This window comes from Cydia fagiglandana, chromosome 3, assembly GCF_963556715.1.
Source record: "Cydia fagiglandana chromosome 3, ilCydFagi1.1, whole genome shotgun sequence".
NCBI classification, from domain to species: domain Eukaryota; kingdom Metazoa; phylum Arthropoda; class Insecta; order Lepidoptera; family Tortricidae; genus Cydia; species Cydia fagiglandana.
In genome coordinates, this window is record NC_085934.1 from 3,815,050 (window position 1) to 3,836,138 (window position 21,089).

Genomic DNA, 21,089 nt, shown 5'->3' on the forward strand with positions numbered 1-21,089 from the left:
ACAACGTTATATGTTACATTTAACTACTTTTTAAAGCATCCGCAACATCCCTGGTTCGATAGCGCCGTATTCATGCGAGCGATGCTAGGCCAAAGATTGAGCTGCGAGAGAGCAAAGCTTGAAGTTAGAACAATGGCCAAATTTAAATGAGACCCGTTTCCGTTTCCGACGCCCTTCCGTGCGAAGCCAACGGCCAGACCTTTGGACGTGAAAATGCTTTATATCTGAAATTACCCTTTTTTATACCTTTTAAAAACATTCAACCATGCTTGCAATGGTTAATTTCGCGGTGAATGACGGATAACCTAACCAGCTGGGAAAATTTGCTATTTCATTGTCCTAAGACAAGTAGCGCGGTTACCAGACAGAAAAGTTTGAATTTTCCTTCGATATCGATATTATTGAATTATATGTACCTAAACTACCTTTTTAATGTCTATAAGCTATTCAGAGTGGCGCCGTTAAAGATCTAAACTAGATAAAATATATATTATCTGATATTGAAAGTAGTAGTATTTAACAAGGTCACGCCGATGCCACGCCGATAGCGCAGCGTCGGCGGCGGCGGCGCGAAAATTTCGTCGGCGGCGGCGGCGCGCCGGCGCGGCGCTCATATCTAATATGAGACAAAGAAAATCAGCGAAAACTTTAAGGGGTCGTCCAAATACAAAGCGACCAAGTGATGGACAATCGCATAGTCGTGTTGTGTTAGGACGACCCCTAAGATTTCGTCATTTTTAAATATTTTTTTAAATATTGGGGACATCTTAAACAGATCAACCTAGCCCCAAACTAAGCATAATTTTATTTACATAATATAAGTTTGTAACACACAAACCTCAATGTTTGTGTTGTTGATACACTTGCCGCATGACTATTTGGTTTGTTAAAGTGTGACGCATGCAATTAGGTACCTAATGCTATGAATTAAAATTTAATCTTTAAAATTTTTTTGACCCAGTAGTTTCGGAGATAAGGAGGGGGGGGGGGAATGGTCGGACAGATAGACAGACACAGACGCACGAGTGATCCAATAAGGGTTCCGTTTTTTCCTTTTGAGCTACGATGGAACCCTAAATATTATTTAAATATAACTTACTGGTAGTTCTCCATGCCGGTGTTCCCCTCCTCTTGCAGCCGACGGATCATCTTGCACGCACCTGTCGGACGCTCCAGTCCTTCGGCTCTAGGCGGAGCTTAGTCTTCGACCTTCGCATTTAGACACTTGTACTATTATTCTGTGTTTGAGTACTAATTCTCTCGAAGCTCGACCTTCGGTCTCAAGTGTAGGCACTGGCACGCCTCTCTCAGTCTCTTCGGGTCCGGCCCTACGCAGAACTTGGAACCCTAAAAACTATTTAAATGTAACTTACTGGTAGTTCTCCATGCCAGTGTTCTCCTCTTCCTGCAGCCGACGAATCATCTTGAACAGGTAGCACGCTTTCTTGACTGCCAGCTCATACTTCTCCTTGTGGCTCAGGTACTCGGACGGAACCTCGTCTAAGTGAATACCTTCCTTGAGCACCATCTCCTCTGTAACAAAATAAGTCAATTTAAATAGGCTTGTACAAACAGCAGCACTCTTAACTGTACATTGGTGGACCTTATTACAAAAGGCATAAGGTCTACCGATGAACAGTTAACATTGTGGGAGATGGTACACTCTGCGCATGACTTGCGAGGTACTTTAATGAACAAATGTACTAAATAATATCCCAAACACACTCGGTTCAAAGCAAGCCACAACATTTAAATTAGTAGAGACGCCTCCTGTCCACATTGTGGTAAGGAGGAGACTAGCTTTCACTTATAGTCCGGTAGCAATAACTTTTGAAGTTATAAGATTATTAATGTTGCTTATTTTTTACATATAGTTTCCAGACCACATACTAAACCTAATAATAATAATTTGTGTCATCCTAGGTATTTGCTTAGGTAGAAATTTAGGTATTTCTTTTTTTAAACAGCATTCGGTAAAAACAATATTCGAGATAAAATTCTTTGTTTCCCTGTAAAAGCGAAGTGGCTTCCGACATACACAAGCATTTTGTGTCATTTTCATCCACGGGTATAATGACATTTAATAAATACCTAATAGTGAACCTAAAATGCCTAAAATAAAATTATAGTCGGTAAGTGAAGTGTTGTACTTCACAGGATATTATAATATGTTATTCAAACAAATGTGTGTCAAATTCATCCACCGCTTTTATTTTTAATATTTTTTTTTCTTATAAAAATCAAGTATCTGCCACAAAAAAAAAATTCATGTTATTAAGTTTACGTCTACATTATTATAATGCCACATCGAGACAACATTCATAATTTGGGTCATTTTCAACCACGGTTTTTTACTATTTGGCAAAATAAAAGTTTGCATGAACGGCGTACGCGGGGAAGGCTACCTACGCGGGTAGGGTGCTTGTTAGATGAACATTATGGCTTCTCTATCTGATGGGCCAACGCCGGCCACTCCAAGGAACGCAGCCATGCGGTAGAATGAGATAGCAATATCACTTGCTCCCTCTAACGCATAAATGCGTCCCTTGGAGTGGCCGGTATTGGCCCATCGTGTAGAGGAGCCATTACAGTGTATTTATTTCATTCGGAGGCATCTTTTCATAGGCTCCTCATACTGACCAACATTCGTGCAGTTCGCAATCAAAAGGTACCACTTTATCCTTGCCATAAGGACTCTCTGACAGGTTATTTGTATAAAGATATAATAAAGTTCCGTCTTTATGGTAAACGACAAAGTGGTCCCTACCTTTTGAATGAGAATGTCACATCAGCGACTTTTAAAAATAACTTTTATTGGATATTTAGAACACTTTTTAAGATTATTTTAAGACGCAATGTATTGCTAATTTTGTGATGTATAAAGCCTGGCAAGCAACGTCAATTATAATGATGATGATGTACATTGAATACAAGACTTCATAAATTATAAAAGTTATTGAAAAAAAAAGTATGTTCGTTTGAGGAGCAGAATATAATTGTTTTAATTATTTTGGTGATATTACGGGCTCCACCGGGTTAGTATAATTATGATATAAAATGTTGGCTTGCGATTATCGTTAGCCACGCCCCCCACAACATAGCATGAATTGAATGCAATGAAAATATTTGCACTTGCATGTGCAACTATAATATGTACCTAGTTGATACATAATATAAAGACTGATTTTATTAATTTTACTAATATATATTATTACGATACCTTTTGGTTCAATTGGCGTAAAGGACAAAATGCTACTTTTCAGGAGACGCGAAAAACTGCATTTTTTTTAATGTTTATAATATATTTTTGTGGTTTATCGAGCTATGTTTTTGATGTGTATTGGAAAAGTACTCTAAATTTTAGTCTCTTTAACCTGAATTAGCAATCATATCTATAAATTAAATACGAAAGAAGTTAATTTCCTTTAAAATTGGTCAAAAACACTATGAATGTCCTTTACGCTCATGAAATTTTTGATAATTTAGTGAATCTTGTTTATTAGGGGGACGTAAGAGACGTTATCAGACTATTTTATTCCAAATTCGGGGTGTATTAGTTACCAGTCACGGTACACATGTTAACTTTTCTCAGCATAATTTACTGTTACGAAGCTTAAAAATGTATCAAACGGTAGTTGATTATGCCAGGTATATCCCGATTAGAGTTATAATAGTATAGTATCTAAAATCCTAAGAACTTTTTTTATTAAAATTTTCATACATAGGAATTTTACATCTTAAAAATAATTACACAGTAACTATTAGTCAAACCCGTTCTTTATCGCTTCCGGTGCAAAAGTGCCCATAATACTCACGGCATTATCCCGCTGGATGGCTATGGACAGCCTCTGCACCAGAAAAGATTCAGAGTGGCGATCCTCTCCCTTTTGCCTATGTCACGCACAAATTGTTTCGCGTCAGCACCCCAGCAGCCCGCAGTTTCCTCCGCAAAAGGGACGAAAATAAAGGGCAAGTAAAATAATATCAATATGTAGTATAATATGTCCTTTACGACCATATTGACCATACGAGATACGATATGAAAAATCATCAAGACAAATGAAGGGCTTAAAGGACGACAAAACACATGTAAGTCATTTACAACAATATTTATAGCGGTAACCTTTATGATAATATCCATATTTCTAATTTATAACTGGTAATTTACCATTGAGATAAGCTGTTTTTGCAAGCTCATAGTGCAAAAATTGGGTCGTAAAGGCAACTTTTTAAGAGATATCGAACGAAAGCGCTTGGAATTCTGAACAAAACTGTATATAACGACTACCGTAGGCTCAAAGGGCGTAAGGGACAAAATTGCGAAAATGCAGTTATACTCAGTATTTTTTTTCTATCGAATAGTATTATTTAACGTCTCGATAACTTGAAAAAAATGTCCGTTAAGCACTATGAAAAATCAATGCTTGAACACAATTTTCCAACGCATTTGGCCGTATCTGCCAATTAAAAAAAAAATTGTGAGACATTTTGGCGTAACTCCCAACTTTGTGTACGATTTGCGTGGATGTCTTTTGCATCGGAAATTTTATTAAATAAATATGTGGAAAAAATTACCACATATTTATTTACGCCTCTTTGCGCTTTTTGAGTGCTAAATGTACGTTACGCCCACAACTAATGGATGTTTACACGAGTGTTAGATAATTCAATGTACGAGATAGGCCCCCATACTATGTATAATTTCGGGTTTATAATTGTTGTTTTTTTGTGTTTAAGTGGGATGAGCTAGTTATACTTTCCTTGTGAATTTTTTTATTAAGTAGGTACTTGCATTACCTGCTCATGTGCTCATTGCTTTATTTATAGGGTTACTAAATTTTGAAAATTTAAACTGAACTAGTGGGTACTTTTTCATCAGTTTTATGAAAATAATAAAACATGACTATATTCAAATGATAATTATGGCGTTTAATTAAGGTAAGACTGATAACTTTTAGTTTTGTTTGTGACTGGGTCATTGGTAATACCTATTGATTAAAACGTATCATTAATACTTTTTTGTTTAAACCCTAATTTACAGGATTACCCTTATGAAAGTTACTGTTTAGTTAAATTAACGTTTGCATTTAAATCCATAGAAGTACGTAAGCCTGGCCTTTTTCTACTCTAATGTAATGTCATAAATATGCGATCATATTCATTAAGTTTTACTGAATAGGCATATGAAATGTCTAAACTACTATTGTACCTAATAGTATTTTAGTATGTAAAAGTAAAATTTATAATCTAATTAACATTACAAACAGAAATAACGCATAATACTTTCTATAGTTAAATTAATTTGTTAGAAATTGTTGTATATCAATATATACATCAATGGTAGGACAGCAGTGATTCTGTTGAAGTAATATACCTAAACAAATAAATAGAACATTGTTTTAGTGGCTAAGAAAACGACCTTTTCCACGTTTAAGTATTCAAAATAACAAAAATGTGGAAAAACTTAACGTAAAGAAGAGTGAGTGGCTTGTGTTTAAGGCTGGCTCCAAATATTATCCTGACGTACCACACCTAAAACTATGCGGGACTCCTCTAAATAAAGTCGTCAAATTTAAGTATCTGGGTCACTGGGTCACGGAAGATCTGAGTGATACCATGGATATGGAACGTGAGCGTAGAGCGTTGTCAGTCAGATGCAACATGTTGGCGCGTAGGTTTGCACGGTGTACGAAACAAGTCAAGGCGACGCTGTTCACAGCATATTGCCAATCTTTTTACACCTGCAGCCTATGGGCCAACTACACGCAGAAGGCTTACAACGCTCTACGCGTACAATATAACAATGCTTTCAGGGTTCTGATGGGGTTGCCTCGTTACTGTAGCGCCTCGGGGATGTTTGCCAATGCCGGAATAGATGGATTCCATGCCATCATGCGAAAGAGGTGTGCTTCAACCCTGAGCAGGATACGGGACAGCCCCAATAGAATCCTGGGCATTGTCTCAGAAACGTGGGACAGCCCCCTAATGAGGCACTGGCTCGGTCTGCATGCGCCAGTTCCGTATATACCGGGTCATAGGTTAAGTTAGTTTTGTTTTATTTTTAAATTTTAATGTATTCTTTAGTTTTATATGATGTTAACCCTAATTTTAAGTTTAGTAATAATGATACTAACCCCAATGGACCTAAAGTCTGAAAAAAAATTTTTTTTTTTTTTTAACAGTGAATACTACATCTCTATATTTTTTCGGAACAAAAATGTAAATTATAGTAAGTACTTAGAAGTATAGTGTTCCCTAAATGCAAGTAGTAGCAATATTGGCAATATTGCAATGAAATTATTGGATTTACGCCAAATGTCATGCTCGCTTAAAAGTCTTTGCTTACGGTGGCGTCGTTGATCGGGTCGCCACTTTCCCGAATGAAGGTTGAGGGAGGCGATGGCTGAGATACGCGTCATACTCGTGAACGGGTGCTGTTTGTGGAGACTGGTCTGTTTAAGCTAACACGAGCTATTATACTTAGTAACTTAATTTTTATTAATTAATTACAGTGAGACGCCTCATTCTGTTCTCGTATGTTTCTTTTCTCTTAATGAATGTATTAATTATACAGGATATTGACTCTTGGAGACCCTATACATCTCTAAGGATAACTTGATAAACAAATAGTTCTGACACCTAGAGACATTTACACCTCTAAATATTATAGATTTTTTTGTGTGTGTTTTTTTATCTGTATTTTGTATGTAACGCTACGTCTTACGTAGGCGAACAACGCGCGAACGCGGCGCGGCGCGGCGCGGCGAAAGCGGCCGCCGCCGCGCCGCGCCGCGCCGCGCCGCGCCGCCTGACATTCGCGTGCAAATCGCGCCGCAACGCGTTCGCAACGAGATCGCTTACGTAGGACACTTCTATGGGCATCAAAGGATTGATTTCGCCGCGCCGCGCCGCGCCGCGTTCGCGCGTTGTTCGCCTACGTAAGACGTAGCGTAATTCGACATTAAGAGACCATATACATCTCTTAGTAATTGTAATACGTTAGATTGAATCGTTAGTTTTATTTTATAAAATTGTTGATGTTATTATTTTTGCTTTTATGTAAATTCAATGTTGACGTGTAAAAGTGCCCTTGTGGCCTATTTGCTGAATAAATGTTGATATTTGATATTTGATATAATGGTACTAAAACAGTTTAAAGTGTAGTACATTACGCCCTTTTTCTAATAAGATAAACAATAAAGAAGAGACGTAAGGGACGCCCTTCTTAAAAACAGTCGTGTTTTTTGGCGTAACGGACATGCTATTTTCGTTAATAAGCATTGTATTGTAAGTTCAAGAAATCAGTTTAAAAGACCTCAAAAAGTTAGGAATAAGCCACATACAGGCATTAGTTTATTCAAACAAACAAAAAAGGTCTGATTTTTTTCCTCAAACAAAACTGTTTTTTGGCTCTCCTGAAAAATCGCGTTTTGTCAGTTAAGCTCTTTGAGCCTACGGTAGTCGATATAACTCATTTTCACCAAAATGTCCTTTACGCCAATTGAACCCAAAGGTAATTATTATCCAAGAAGCTTGAACTATCAAATGTTTAAAAACGAGATGCGAAGTTACTCTTTCATCAAAATACAGAGAAATTAGTCGTGGTGTTCCGCAGGGAAGCGTATTGGGTCCATTATTATTCCTCATCTACATAAACGATCTGCCACAGGCTGTTGACTACCCAATGGTTCTCTTTGCCGACGACAGCACGGTTATATTGACTGGTGAAGATCCACAGACATGTGAAGTCAATATAAATAATACATTGGAATTAATAATAAATTGGTTAAATTGCAACAATCTACATATAAATTTAGAAAAAACTAAAATTATGAATTTTTACCAAAGAACGAATAACATGATTAATAATATAACTGTGACATATAATAATAATATAATTGAGGAAACTGATAATACGAAATTTTTAGGATTAAATTTAGATAATAGACTGACGTGGAAAACCCAGATTGACACTGTATGTAAGAAGTTAAATAGTTTTTCATATGCATTGTATAATTTAAATAAAGTCGTAAGTCAGACTGAGGTACTTACTGCCTATCACGCATATGTAACAGCTACATTGCGTTATGGTATCATGTTCTGGGGTAACTCAACTGAACGAGAATTGGTGTTTATGGCTCAAAAGAAGTGTCTGCGTTCTGCTTGTGGACTAAAGATACCTGACTCATGCAAACCATATTTTATTAATTTGAAAATATTAACTGTGCCATGTTTATATATTTTTGAAATTGCTATGTATGTCAAATTAAATATTAATCAATTTGCTTCTTATAATAGTGCGCGACAGGGACACAAAATTTCATATCAGCAATCAAAAACAGCCTTGCGTGCAAAAAGTGTTTATGGCATGGCACCCAAATTGTATAATAAGCTACCTAAATTGATAAGAGAATCCGAAATGCCTTTATTTAAGAAATATTTGTTGGACTTTTTGGTACAAAATGCTTTTTACTCATTGAAAGAATATTTAGACTATATGCCGCATATTTTATAGTATAATGTAGTATTTAAATATCGTGACTGTATTATTTTTGCATGCTGCGGTAGGTCATAAGAATCTAGTCATAGTTTTAGGTAATATTCAATATTTCTATGCCTATTCAGGCAGGATGTGCTGTTCAGAAATTGTATTTTACATCTTTATTGTACCGCATTCAAGAAATAAATAAATGATTGATTGATTGATTGATTGTTGGTAATTATTATTGAGGGTAAATGTATAATAATAATACTTCAATTTAATTTGTTCAAATACTTCATAGTAGCCTAGCTCTTGTCGGTGGAGTATTCGCCATTCCGTTCTTTTCTCTGCCACAGTTTTGAGCTCCTGATGCGTCACGTCACTACATTAATTTTCTCTTTGGCCTGGTCAATATATGCACGTCTCGGTCTTCCTCTGCCTCTCTGTTCTTCTATTCTGCCTTCAATTATAGAGTTTATGTAAGTATCGTGACGTATCATGTGCCCCAACATGTTTCCCCTTCGGTTTTCAATTGTTTTTAGCAGAGATCTCTTCTCACCTACCAAATTAAATTAAATTAATATACTTGAAGTAATATAAACAAATAAAAAAAAACATTATAAATAAATAATAAATAAATACATTCTCTGCCACAGTTTTGAGCTCCTGATGCGTCACGTCACTACATTAATTTTCTCTTTGGCCTGGTCAATATATGCACGTCTCGGTCTTCCTCTGCCTCTCTGTTCTTCTATTCTGCCTTCAATTATAGAGTTTATGTAAGTATCGTGACGTATCATAAGCCCCAACATGTTTCCCCTTCGGTTTTCAATTGTTTTTAGCAGAGATCTCTTCTCACCTACCAAATTAAATTAAATTAATATACTTGAAGTAATATAAAGAAATAATAAAAACATTGTTTTTGTGGCTAAGACAACGACCTTTTCCACGTTTAAGTATCCAAAATAACAAAAATGGGGAAAACTTGACAGTGAATACATCTCTATAATTTTTCGGAAAAAAAAAAAAGTATAGTACTAGAAGTATAGTGTTCCCTAAATGCAAGTTGTCAATATTGCAAAGAAGAGGCGTAAGGGACGCCTTTTTAAAAATAGTCGTGTTTTTTGGCGTAACGGACATGCTATTTTCGTAAATAAGCATTGTATTCAAGAAATCAGTTTAAAAGACCTCAAAAAATTAGGAATAAGCCACATACAGGCATCAGTTAATTCAAACAAAGTGTCTGATTTTTTTCTCAAAACAAAACTGATTTTTGGCTCTCCTGGAAAATCGCGTTTTGTCAGTTAAGCCCTTTGAGGCTACGGTAGTGGATATAACTTATTTTCGCCAAAATGTCCTTTACACCAATTGAACCCAAAGGTATTATCCAAGAAGCTTGAACTATCAAAAGTGTTGGTAATTATTATTTAAGGTAAATGTATTCAAAACATAAGAATAAACAGGCTTTAAATAACCTCAATACGTGTAATTAAAAATATCTATTGTAAAAAAATGCTAAGAACAAAAAAATACATTAAAAAAATAATGTGCATAATTTACGTTAAGTATGGAAAGACTGGTTTGTGCTATTTATAATGAAAAAAAAAATGTTTATATTAAAATGTATTAGTCCATATAATTAAGATATATTGAAGTTAGACTTGATTAGATAATTAGATATAGAAATCATAATATTAATAACATTAATATAAATTAAGTTCAAGAAGTAATATTTTTATCAAAGAATGAAAGTTACCTCAAGTCACGGCATTAATAAGCAAATTTTACTCAAGTGGTACCTTTTCCCTGTCATTGTCACAAGTATATGATGCGTAACCGTGAACACTAAAGTTTGTAAATTGCGAACTCTTTCTCTTTTACTCCAATTAGACGTAATAAAAGTGACAGAGAAAGATGTCCGCAATTTGCGAATTGCGATGTTCGCGGCAGGCCCTCAGGATGGATATGTCGCATATTTGTAAATCAACATTACGTAACGAATGTCAAAGAGGAATTTCACATTCTCAATGTGTATAGATATAAACAGACCTTAATTCTCTTTCTTATTTACACACTTACAGTTATTTTGCTAAATGGTGACATAATGTACAATATCTATAAGTTCTCTTTGTAGTAGTATAACTTTGCATAAGTTGCGTTAATTTGGCGCGCAGGCGAAGTAAACATGCGTTGCGTACGCAACGTGTGGTTTTTATAGTCCGTTTTTTTAGCATTAGAAAGAACTTCGCAGAAGTTCGCTTGTGGTTCTAAATCTGGCACTTTTAGCCGTAACAATTTGAAGTAAATTATATGTATTAACCATGCTATATTAGATAATTCAATAATTATTAACAATTAACGAGCCTGATAAAAACTACACGCTTGCTTCTGCGGAGTTCTTTCTAATGCTAAAAAAAACGGACTATAGAGAGAGGCCCTTACCCGCCGTCTCGCCAAGGTCGCGCCGCGCCCGCCGCGCCCGCTCCCCGTGCACGGCCCGCGTTGCCCGTTAAGAGCCACCCGCTAACGTCGTATGAACGCGAACATTATTTTTGTATTATTTGTTTATGCAATGGATGAAACTGACACAAATTCATATTTCTTATTTATCCCGCCTTTTATATTAATAAAGTGTGAACTCTAGTAACCTTAATATTCCTTTGTTATGGTAATAGCCTGTTAGAACAAAATTATCAAAAATCTTATGAAGCTGTGCCTCAATAAGACACAAAAACATGTAATGTACATATTGACACGATTAAATGCGACGTCAGCAATTTTTTTTAACTTAAATTATTTTTTGAGTCATTTTGAATAGTATGACATAGTATCCGTTTGCAATGGACGTAATTGACACAAACTATGTTTTCACATTAAAAAAACTATCCTAAATGCGACACAGTTACATGTTTTCTCTCGAATATTCTTTTCTCCAAAATAATTCAAAATAAAAATAATTACCACAAATTATTAAATAACTTAAAAAGCAAATAATATCTGTGACACAAAACAAAATGTAAGATTAACATCTTAAAACAGCATTCGTAAGCGAAAAAAAATTTGACTTTAATATTACTTTAAGTTAGGGCTCAAAATATAGCCAGCGCTGCAGGACTATTACTAGCGGAATGTATTATGTATGCGGCACCGCTATATAATACATTCAGTAGAGACATACTGAAAGAAAACGAACTAAAGGACGTCGAACTTAAAGATTTCCTTCTGTTCTGCAGGAAAACAAGAAGATTTGAGGAGAATAGTATGGGAATGCCGCCGGGACAGTAACCTGCAGCTCCAACTACAGGGCTTCTTCCAACTTGGGCTGAATGGACGCGACACGTGATCGACAGCCCGCCTGCTTCCGGCCGGGCGTCCCTACACTACATTGTTGGTTTAAGTTTTTTCATTTCAGCTCGAAATTTTACAGAATTCAACATTATAAAGCGTTTACAAAGAGTGCGAAGTCAGGTGCCATTTTAGTTGTGCTACGCCATGAGCAGCGCTATGGATTTGGATACCATACACCGTACATTTTGAAAGTCGTAGTAGGTGCCACTTTAATGTGAATTTTAAGTCATTTATGACTGGCAAATTTATTGTGTAGCAGTGTAGATTGGGTAGTGTTGACCTAAACCCCTAAACCAAATGTAACATGCATGTCTAATGTATTGATTAAATTTATTGGAATTTTAATGACAGAAATAAAATCACACTGTCATTGATGTTATTTATTTATTGAAAACACGTTATCATGATTGACAACACTTTTATGTCCAAGAAATTATCTTTGAATACCAAGCCTTACTACTCTGATCAGAGGGTCCATTTTCCTGTTCCTCTATAATTCAATTCAATTCAATTCAATTATTTATTTCAAATCCAGAGATCCATAATATTGTTAGTAGGTACAACAAATCTTAAAATTAATTAAGGTTAGTGACATTAAAATTACAAATTATTAATAATGAACCTATCTACATACTAAAAAATAAATATAACTAGGCACCTAAATGCACCACTTCTCAGCATCTGTGGCTGCCACATGCAGTCCATTCCAGTGCATGAGCAGTGGTGCATCCATCTTACCTGCCAACGTTTTCAGGATGCCATTGGTACTGCCACACAGTCTCTGCATAAGTGACGCCGATCTGTTGCGTATAATTGCATAAAAGTCATCTGTGTGCGCCTCCGCGAACATTCCGGACGCACTACAGTGACGTGGCAGCCCCATTAGCATCCTAAAAACGTCGTTATATTGTATTCGTAGAGCATTGTACGCTCGCTGAGTATAGCTGGCCCACAGGCTGCAGGTGTAAAACGATTGGCAAAAAGCTTTAAAAAGCGTCTTTTTCACGTCTTTGTTACACCTGGCAAACCTGCGCGCCAGCATATTTCCGCGAACGGCCAACGCTCTACGCTCCCTCTCTATGTCGAGGTCATCTTTTAGGTCCTCGGTGACCCAGTGACCAAGGTATTTGAACGTTTTAGTGACCCTGAGTGGTTCCCCGCCCAAGGTCACAGGAGGTACTGTTTTATAGAATTTTCTTCGTGCTTTGAAAACAAGTACCTCACTCTTTTTCCCATTGTACCTTAGCCCGTGTCTCACCAAGTACCTCTCACAGATATCCAGCAACTCTTGAAGTGCACTTATGGATGGGCTCAACAACACCATATCATCAGCATAACTGATGTTATTTATGGATTTGCCATCCACGGAGCATCCGACATAGGCATTGTTGAGCTCATCCATAAGCTGGTTCACATATAGGTTAAACAACCTAGGAGAGGACAGCCCGCCCTGCCTTACTCCACATTCTAGACGGTATTCATCCGAGTGAACGCCCGCCCACCTGACCGAGCTGATCTGGTTCCCGTACCAAAACTTCAGGATCTCAATCAAATCCTCGGGGACACTGGTCTCATTTGTCAGCTTTTGCCAAAGTATATCATATGAAACCAGATCGAAGGCCTTCGATAAGTCTAAGAAGCAGGCGTTCACCGGTGTATCCCTGCTAGTATAGTACTGGACAGTGCTTTTCAGACACATAATAGCCGACTCTGTGGAAAGTCCGGGCCTAAACCCAAACTGTGCGTCATTCAGTTTAATATGTTTAGCTAATTGTCTGTCAAACAATCTGTCCAGCACTTTTGCCACAACGGTTGCCAATGATATTGGTCTATAATTTTTCACATCCGACACATCACCTATAAGTATTACCTATGTAATTAGTGTCATACATAAGTAATGAGTGATTATGTGCAGAGATAACTATGACATGCAAACTTTGTACCTTTAGGTCAAGGATTTCAACAATTTTGTTTAAAGAGTAGGCTTTTTACAGTTCATCTTGTATTCAACTGTATGTATTATGAATAGTTAGAATTTTAATGCTCAAATGTTATTTAGAAAGTTGGGAACTTTCAGCGGACTCCTTAAAAAATTGACACTATACTTTTGTATTGACGCATACAGAATAAAGTGGTTAAGAGAACAGGTATTATTTACAAATAACTGTTGAACTACAAATGCAGATTGTCTCTCTCACTAAAACACACATTAGAAAGCTAGAAACTTGCCAAAACTCCATGGAAAGAAGTATGCTGGGTATCAGATAAAATAATAATAGAATCCATAAAGAAGCTCACCAAAACAAAAGATGTCCCACAAACAATAAAAAAGTTAAAATGGAAATGGTTGGGACATACAATTAGAGGCAAAGAAAAATGGTCGAAATCGATAATGAACTGGTTCACAGGCCATAAGAAAAGGAAAAGAGGTAGACCATATAGAAGATGGGTGGACGACATCAAAGCCACAGCAGGAACCACATGGACGAGAGTTGCTAAGGATAGAGAGGAACGGAGAAGGTTGGAGGAGGCTTTTTGCCAATAAGTGGCACACAGACAGGAATAAAATATGCAAGAACTTTAGAAAATATGAAATTTACTATCTGAATTAAAGGATTATTATTAAGCAGAATGTGTGTCTCAACGGAGCTGGTTTTAATTATAAATTAAAAGTGTTAACGGCTGTTACTAAATATTCTAAATTAACAGTTATCATAACATGTACAATGCTATGTATAATTTGTGCTTTCATTCAATAAAAAATAAGTTTGTTAATGTAAAATATTTGGCTTGTTGTGTGTTAACATTTTTTTTCCTAGCCTATTTGAGTGTCCCACTGCTGGGCAAAGGCCTCTCCTAGAAGTAGGCAATAAAATAATGGATGTAAAAACATGTTTACATTGTAATAAACCCAGCTATAATATGAACACATTGTGACCCTGTAACTAACTTAAGTTTTACAATACAATTATGAGATTTATGAGTCTAAGCATCATGCAGCAATAATAACTGACTTGTTTAACTTAATGACTATCTCCAGAGATACAAAAGCAATTACCTCTTTTCCTCCTCTCCTCAGTTTTCTGTGCACCTCCATCAATCAAGTTTGTCAATTCTGTTACATTAAATGTGCAGTTATCCCTTTCTCTTTGGAGATCTGGATTCACTTTCGTTGCTTCCGTCATTATTACTGAAACTGCGACCGACGGCACGTCTGTCGCGGTGAGAGGACCCACGGAAACTGCCCAATCAACAATTAACTCAAGTGACGAAATTCACAACTTTTGTCCAGATGAGAGAAAACAAGTTTGTGGTTTGTACAGAATTGCGGTTCTGATTACGTGAACAGGATTTAAAATTATCGTCCTGATAAACTACGCTAAACTGAATTATCTGAGATTTGTTCGATAACAATAGGAAGTTAACATAACTTATTTGACTTGATGGGTAATCGGGCGCTGCTATTTATCACTACAATTAAGTATAGTACATGAACTTTACAACATTGTCCACTAAACAATTGTTTTATTTGTATTGATCCGCATTAGTATATAAATCAGAAATATTTATTGTTTTAATTTTTAACATTTAATAAATATATATAAACAAAATCTCAACTTTTTCACATTCACTCATCATTCCAAGCAAGAAGTGACGTAACGTGACGTCATGACATGACAGCTATTTGACAGTTAGAATAATGTTGCCATATGCAACCGTAAAGGGACGTGCAGTATATTTTACAATTCGATTTCCGGTTTGATTTCGAACAAAATGAATGATGTATCCATAATCGGTTTAGTCAACTGGTATAGTGTTGGAAATGGAAACATAGAGGTACATACAATAATATAGTGATGACACGAGGGAGGGGCCAAACGACTGAACGAGATGCACTTATGGAACTTTCAGTAGGAGTAGCAGAGAAAGCGGTATTATTGCTTGTCCTTGTCACAGTCTCACTTTTTGTTTGTTCCCCACCAAAAATGTTGTACGGTTAATGGTGGGCAACAAATAACCCGACCGAATTACGTGGATTGTTTTTGGTATGTTGTCAGGTATGTTAAAACGTGTTTTTAATATTGTCGCATTGCGTATGTTTTGTCCCTCGCGGAGGCACGCGTATACCACTTCTATAGGATGCTACCTTCTATGGTTGGAAAGCTGCATCATCTTCGTTTGTCATATTAAGGAAAGAGATACCACATAAACGTTTGGGCGAATAGGGCCTTGTGTATAAATAATATGAAATTTAACATTTCAATCCATTATTAGTATTATTAAACATCAAGAAGGAACATTATTAATCAATATTACAATAAAAATGTTTTAGTTACAATCGATTACAAAAATCGGAATAGTTTATCGATTGTAGAGCACATCACTAGGGGACGTGCACGCCATATTTCTTTCTTGTATGCGTTGGATCTCACTCCGTCAAGATGAGGTTAGTTCCGAAGAAAAAATAGGAAAATCATTGAAATATGGAAAAATTAAGAAGACCAATGGATTATTTAAGTTGTTTACTATCAGATTAATGTGTTTTCGTGTTGTAGGGGAATGTGTGGACCGTGTTTGAACTTGGTCGTTATCGGCCTACCTGGGTGCCATGTGGTCTCATATGAGTTTTCTTTATTTTCAGTTCCTTAAAGCTGCAGAAGAGGCTTGCAGCCTCTGTTATGAGATGTGGTAAAAAGAAGGTGTGGTTAGATCCCAACGAGATCAATGAAATCGCTAACACCAACTCCAGTAAGTATGCCTTGTCAAAATCATTTCGAAAGTGCACGCTTTTCCGTATAATAATCTATGCATAGTAAAATATTGATGTTGAAAAATACAATCTTTTGTCCGACAAGCTAAGTTTTGGTAAAAAATAGCAAAATATGTCCAAAAAGTATGTTTACCCACAAATGTTACATACAATATTTTAGGTTAAGGTACACTAAACATACCTTTAGTATTCTATTTTTCTCAGTAAAACTATAATTATATATACAGTAGTAATGTATCATTACATAGTTCTAATGCTTTAGTAACTGAAATATTTTCTAGATTTGGACATTTGAGCTTTACTAGGCATCTGTATAGGTACCTACTTCACTACTAGATGCTAATGCTAGTGTTGAAATACGTAGGTAATCAGTATTAATCTAACCTAATTAATTTAAGGATTTTTAGCTACATATTCATGCTAAAATCAATAGATTTTCCTAGATTTTGATCTAGTTTGATTTATTTGTGAGTTTTGGGTGCCCCTAAAGTTGGTGTTCCACTTTCCAATTCCTTGGTCTATGTGCCAAGGTCCTTGGTCTATGGTCTCTCGTCTTAATCTCACTAAGCAAAATCTGAAATGCAAATACACATTGTACAAAGAAATTGGACAGGCGGAATACCTACCTAAGACCTTTAATGGCTGCTCAACCTTTTCGCTACCATGTCAATGAAGTAATAAAGTGTCTTCAATGCCAAACCACAAATTGCATCTAAACAACCCACATAAAATATCAAGTCGTGGTGTATGAGGCATGAAATGTACTTTAAAGACAACGGCGGTGAAAAGGTTAATTTGTCTGTTGTTTAACCTGGCACTGGTCACAAAGCTTGATGATAAAGATAAAAAGATAAAAAATAGTTTATTCAATTATGAATTATGGATGTCAAATAAACCTATACCGGCTCCTATCGTACACCCCTGCCCCGAGAAGATTTAAACTTAAAATATGAACTTAACTTTCAGGACAGAACATCCGTAAGATGATCAAGGATGGTCTGGTCATCAAGAAGCCCGTAGCCGTACATTCGCGTGCGCGCGTCCGCAAGAACACAGAGGCCCGCAGGAAGGGCCGTCACTGCGGCTTCGGTAAGAGAAGAGGTACAGCCAACGCTAGGATGCCACAAAAGGTAAGAATATTTTTATTCTCTTGCATGATCTTCGTGAGAATTTCCTGCATCTTGTTTTCCTAGACTTAGGACTAATTTGGGAATAGAAACTTGCATTACTTACAATAATGAAGAACAAAATCAATTATTGAGGTCTCAGGGTGATCATATGAATACTTTTACATATTTATCATTACATCTCCAGCAACCACAGACAAAACATTCTCCAGACTGAGCATAGTGGCGCTACATCCTCTGCCACGCATACGGTAATTTTACTCCATGTTAGGGCCCCCCCACATCTGGCGTCTTTCGAGCGTCGGCGTCTACAATTCTATGGCCGACGTCGACCGTATCCGTACTACCCGTACATCGCACAATACACCGGCATTTTGAACGTTGCGTCATCGCGTCGCGGCGTCGCTAGCCGAACTGAGCGTACGTCAGGAGTCCGTCAGAACTCAGTTGCGGGGCGAGGTAATCCGAGTCGGGGCGGGGCGGTGCGTGTCCGTTCTGTATGATAATACTATTACTTATTCTGTGACTCGGTCTAGAGGATTCCTAGTATATGCCAGCACCAGACTGAGGAAACCTAACCAAACCAAGGCTAAGGTTCCCCTCTGGCAAAATCACACAGCAGTCACTTTTGTAAAAATTGTCTGCCAAGTCCTGCAGGTTGCCAGTGTTGCCATCATCTAGAACTCTAGAAATCTAGGGCTCCTTTAGGATACTAAGAAAGTGCTAAAAAATAAATATCTCCTAATCCATTCCACTGGTGACCGCAGGGCTGGCTCGTTCTCCCTCTCAGCACATTGGCATTACCATCCAATGAAAAATCGTGGACAGTCTTGTGGGCACACTACCAATCGCCAGCGGAATAGGAGATAATTGTAGCTATAATTTAGTTCCCATATATTAAGAGAGCTTTAGTTTAGTTTTATGTTTATTAAAATGATGAGAATTTATAAAAAAAAAGAAAGAAAGAAAATACATTTATTCACATCATCATAGTTACAAAACCAGTTAAATTAAAACAAGATATAGATCATTCTCTACATCTAAAACTAATATTTCCTTCCAGGAACTCTGGGTCCAAAGGCAGCGTGTGCTCCGTAAGCTGCTGCTCAAGTACAGAACGGCCAAGAAGATCGACAGGCACCTGTACCACGCCCTGTACATGAAGGCGAAGGGTAATGTGTTCAAAAACAAGCGTGTGCTGATGGAGTACATCCACAGGAAGAAGGCTGAGAAGGCTAGGACCAAGATGCTTAGGTGAGACATAATTAATTAACACATTTAGTGCCGAAAACCCGGCTATTGGGTATTTTATGATTTCGTTCCCATAGTCGGGATTGTGGTACTACTGCTTTCTCTCTCTTTAGCCTTTTTCTACCCTTCGGGTGTAGGCTTCTTTCATTTTACGACATTCGTCACGGTCTTGTGCAACCGGGAGCCACTTCTTCTCCGCAGTCCTTTTGATGTCGTTGTCCCAACGCATCTTGGGTCTACTTTGAGGACTGTTTTCATGACGAAATTGTTGTGGCCTGGCGCGGACGTCTTGTTTGGCTGGGTGGCAATGAATGTGTTAATTTTGGTGATTCAACTGTTTATTGTTGTTAACTTATAAATCTTATAATATCCTCTAGCCGCCCATACGTCAAACTTTGCCAAGCAAAATGAAATTTTAATTTGGTCAACACAAAATTCAAATTAGAATGGAACAAGAGACCTTTTTATAGGTCTCTGGGCGGCTAGAGGATATAAAGTTAAGTTACCACCAATAGTTCACTTTCTAGCATTTACAAAAATGTTGAGAGTAATCTTGGTAAGTCACAGGTGGATTGTTTATTTTGCTTATAGCCAGTGTTACCCATGACGGAATGGCGTATAACTACCAAAAAAATGCATGTTTGGTGAATTGAAATCCTATAAAATCTGGTCACTTAACCCTTTTCCAGGCATAGTACGATTTATCGACCACATACGCGCCACTAGAATTGCAACTTTAGAGCATTCCGATTAAGATTCAAATTAGATTGCACTTCCGGGAAATTTTACTTGTCTTCAAATGAATCATCTAAGCTGGATTAATTGGAATATATTTGGATTTTTCGGGAAAACCTTGTAGATTACTACGGCCTGGAAAAGGGTTAACCTTTGTGCATTGCATTCGGACAAGGTTCACAATTAGTCGATGACGCACACGATAGGATAGCATTTCAAAGGGTTAAGATCCTAATAAATCACAATTTTTTTAAGAAACTTTCTAACCTTAAGGGTGCAAAGGCCATTATCCTTAATCCTATAAATGTTTTTAGCAACAACTTAGTATATTTACTATTGTTAAAGGTTTTAGACTTTATCTTGGAGACCAATATCCCGTAATACCCAGGCACAACGAGACAGATGACTGCTTCGATGTCAGGCGATACTTCGCCTGAAGTCGTAGTAGTAACATGTTAGCTGCGTCCACACAAATGATAATTAATTAGCTGCCTCATTAAGATACTGCCAGGACAAGCCAGGCACAAAGCAGTGCGATCTGTGTAGACAATAACCTTCATTTAGACGCGTGCATACGTTTTCGTCATAGGCTTGTCTTCATTGCAAAGACCGGATTGCTTCGCGCGGCAATTCTGTTTCACTCATGTCAAGCGCTCACCAATCCCATTGAACTAAAGACCGATTAAGAGCATGCAAAAAGATTTAGTTCCTTTCGGTCCTCTATGGGACCTCATTCTTAACCGTTCTTCGTTCATGATCGACACAAGCCTACAAATGACTAATTTGTATAATGTTGTTAACAGCGACCAGGCGGAGGCCCGCCGCAACAAGGTGAAGGAGGCGCGCAAGCGGCGCGAGGAGCGCATCGCCGCCAAGAAGGAGGAACTCCTCCAGACCTTCGCCAGGGAGGACGAGGCCGCCGTCACCGCCAAGAAGTAAACGGGGGGGGTTAATTAATAAAAAAATATACAAATTTTGTGTTTTATTGACACTCATTCAGTGGCGGATTTGCAGTCTTTGCCGCCCTGGCCCTGTAGCCACCCCTTTCTCGGCATCATATTGACTACATTTTGAGTTATTTCTTGTTATCAATTTGCCGCCTCTAATATCTTGCCGGCCTAGGGCTGGGCCTTAGGGCAAATCCGCCACTGCACTCATTTCGCAACTGACGCTCCGACCATCCCCTGCAGTCAGTATTATTAAAACCTTGTCCAGTAAGACGTAGAAGAAAGGAAGAAAATACATTTTCATCACACCCGCTCGTAAAAGTATTCTTCAAAAACTGATGAGGATTGAGGACGTTGCATTTTAGCCACATGAGTGGCAAAGTAATTAGATGCATATTTTGAGTTGTTTCCTCATTTTGGCTGGTAGA

The 21,089-nt window shown here is 37.4% G+C and overlaps 2 protein-coding genes across 2 annotated transcripts in view; one reads left to right on the forward strand and one right to left on the reverse strand.

Annotated features, from left to right (window-relative positions):
* The window catches only part of LOC134679865 (probable peroxisomal acyl-coenzyme A oxidase 1), a 35,146-nt gene extending 19,783 nt beyond the window's left edge, over window positions 1-15,363 (reverse strand). Inside the window, exons 1-2 of the mRNA XM_063538778.1 lie at window positions 14,889-15,363; window positions 1,374-1,533 (exon numbers count right to left, since the gene is read on the reverse strand). Coding sequence (XP_063394848.1) covers window positions 1,374-1,533; window positions 14,889-15,015 — 287 coding nt within the window. The 5' untranslated portion in view covers window positions 15,016-15,363. The remainder of the gene's footprint in view (window positions 1-1,373; window positions 1,534-14,888) is intronic.
* An 800-nt stretch (window positions 15,364-16,163) lies between these two features.
* Window positions 16,164-20,660, forward strand: LOC134679861 (large ribosomal subunit protein eL19). The gene is made up of 5 exons (XM_063538773.1): window positions 16,164-16,277; window positions 16,473-16,579; window positions 17,568-17,731; window positions 18,792-18,982; window positions 20,518-20,660. The coding sequence occupies exons 1-5, from the start codon at window positions 16,273-16,275 to the stop codon at window positions 20,651-20,653; spliced, it is 603 nt and encodes a 200-aa protein (XP_063394843.1). The 5' UTR covers window positions 16,164-16,272; the 3' UTR covers window positions 20,654-20,660.
* The last annotated feature ends 429 nt before the right edge of the window (window positions 20,661-21,089 follow it).

Coding starts and splice junctions, on each gene's coding strand:
- LOC134679861 (XM_063538773.1), top strand. Junction 17,732..18,791: donor ACGCTAGGATGCCACAAAAG/GTAAGAATATTT, acceptor ATTTCCTTCCAG/GAACTCTGGGTCCAAAGGCA. Junction 18,983..20,517: donor GCTAGGACCAAGATGCTTAG/GTGAGACATAAT, acceptor TGTTGTTAACAG/CGACCAGGCGGAGGCCCGCC.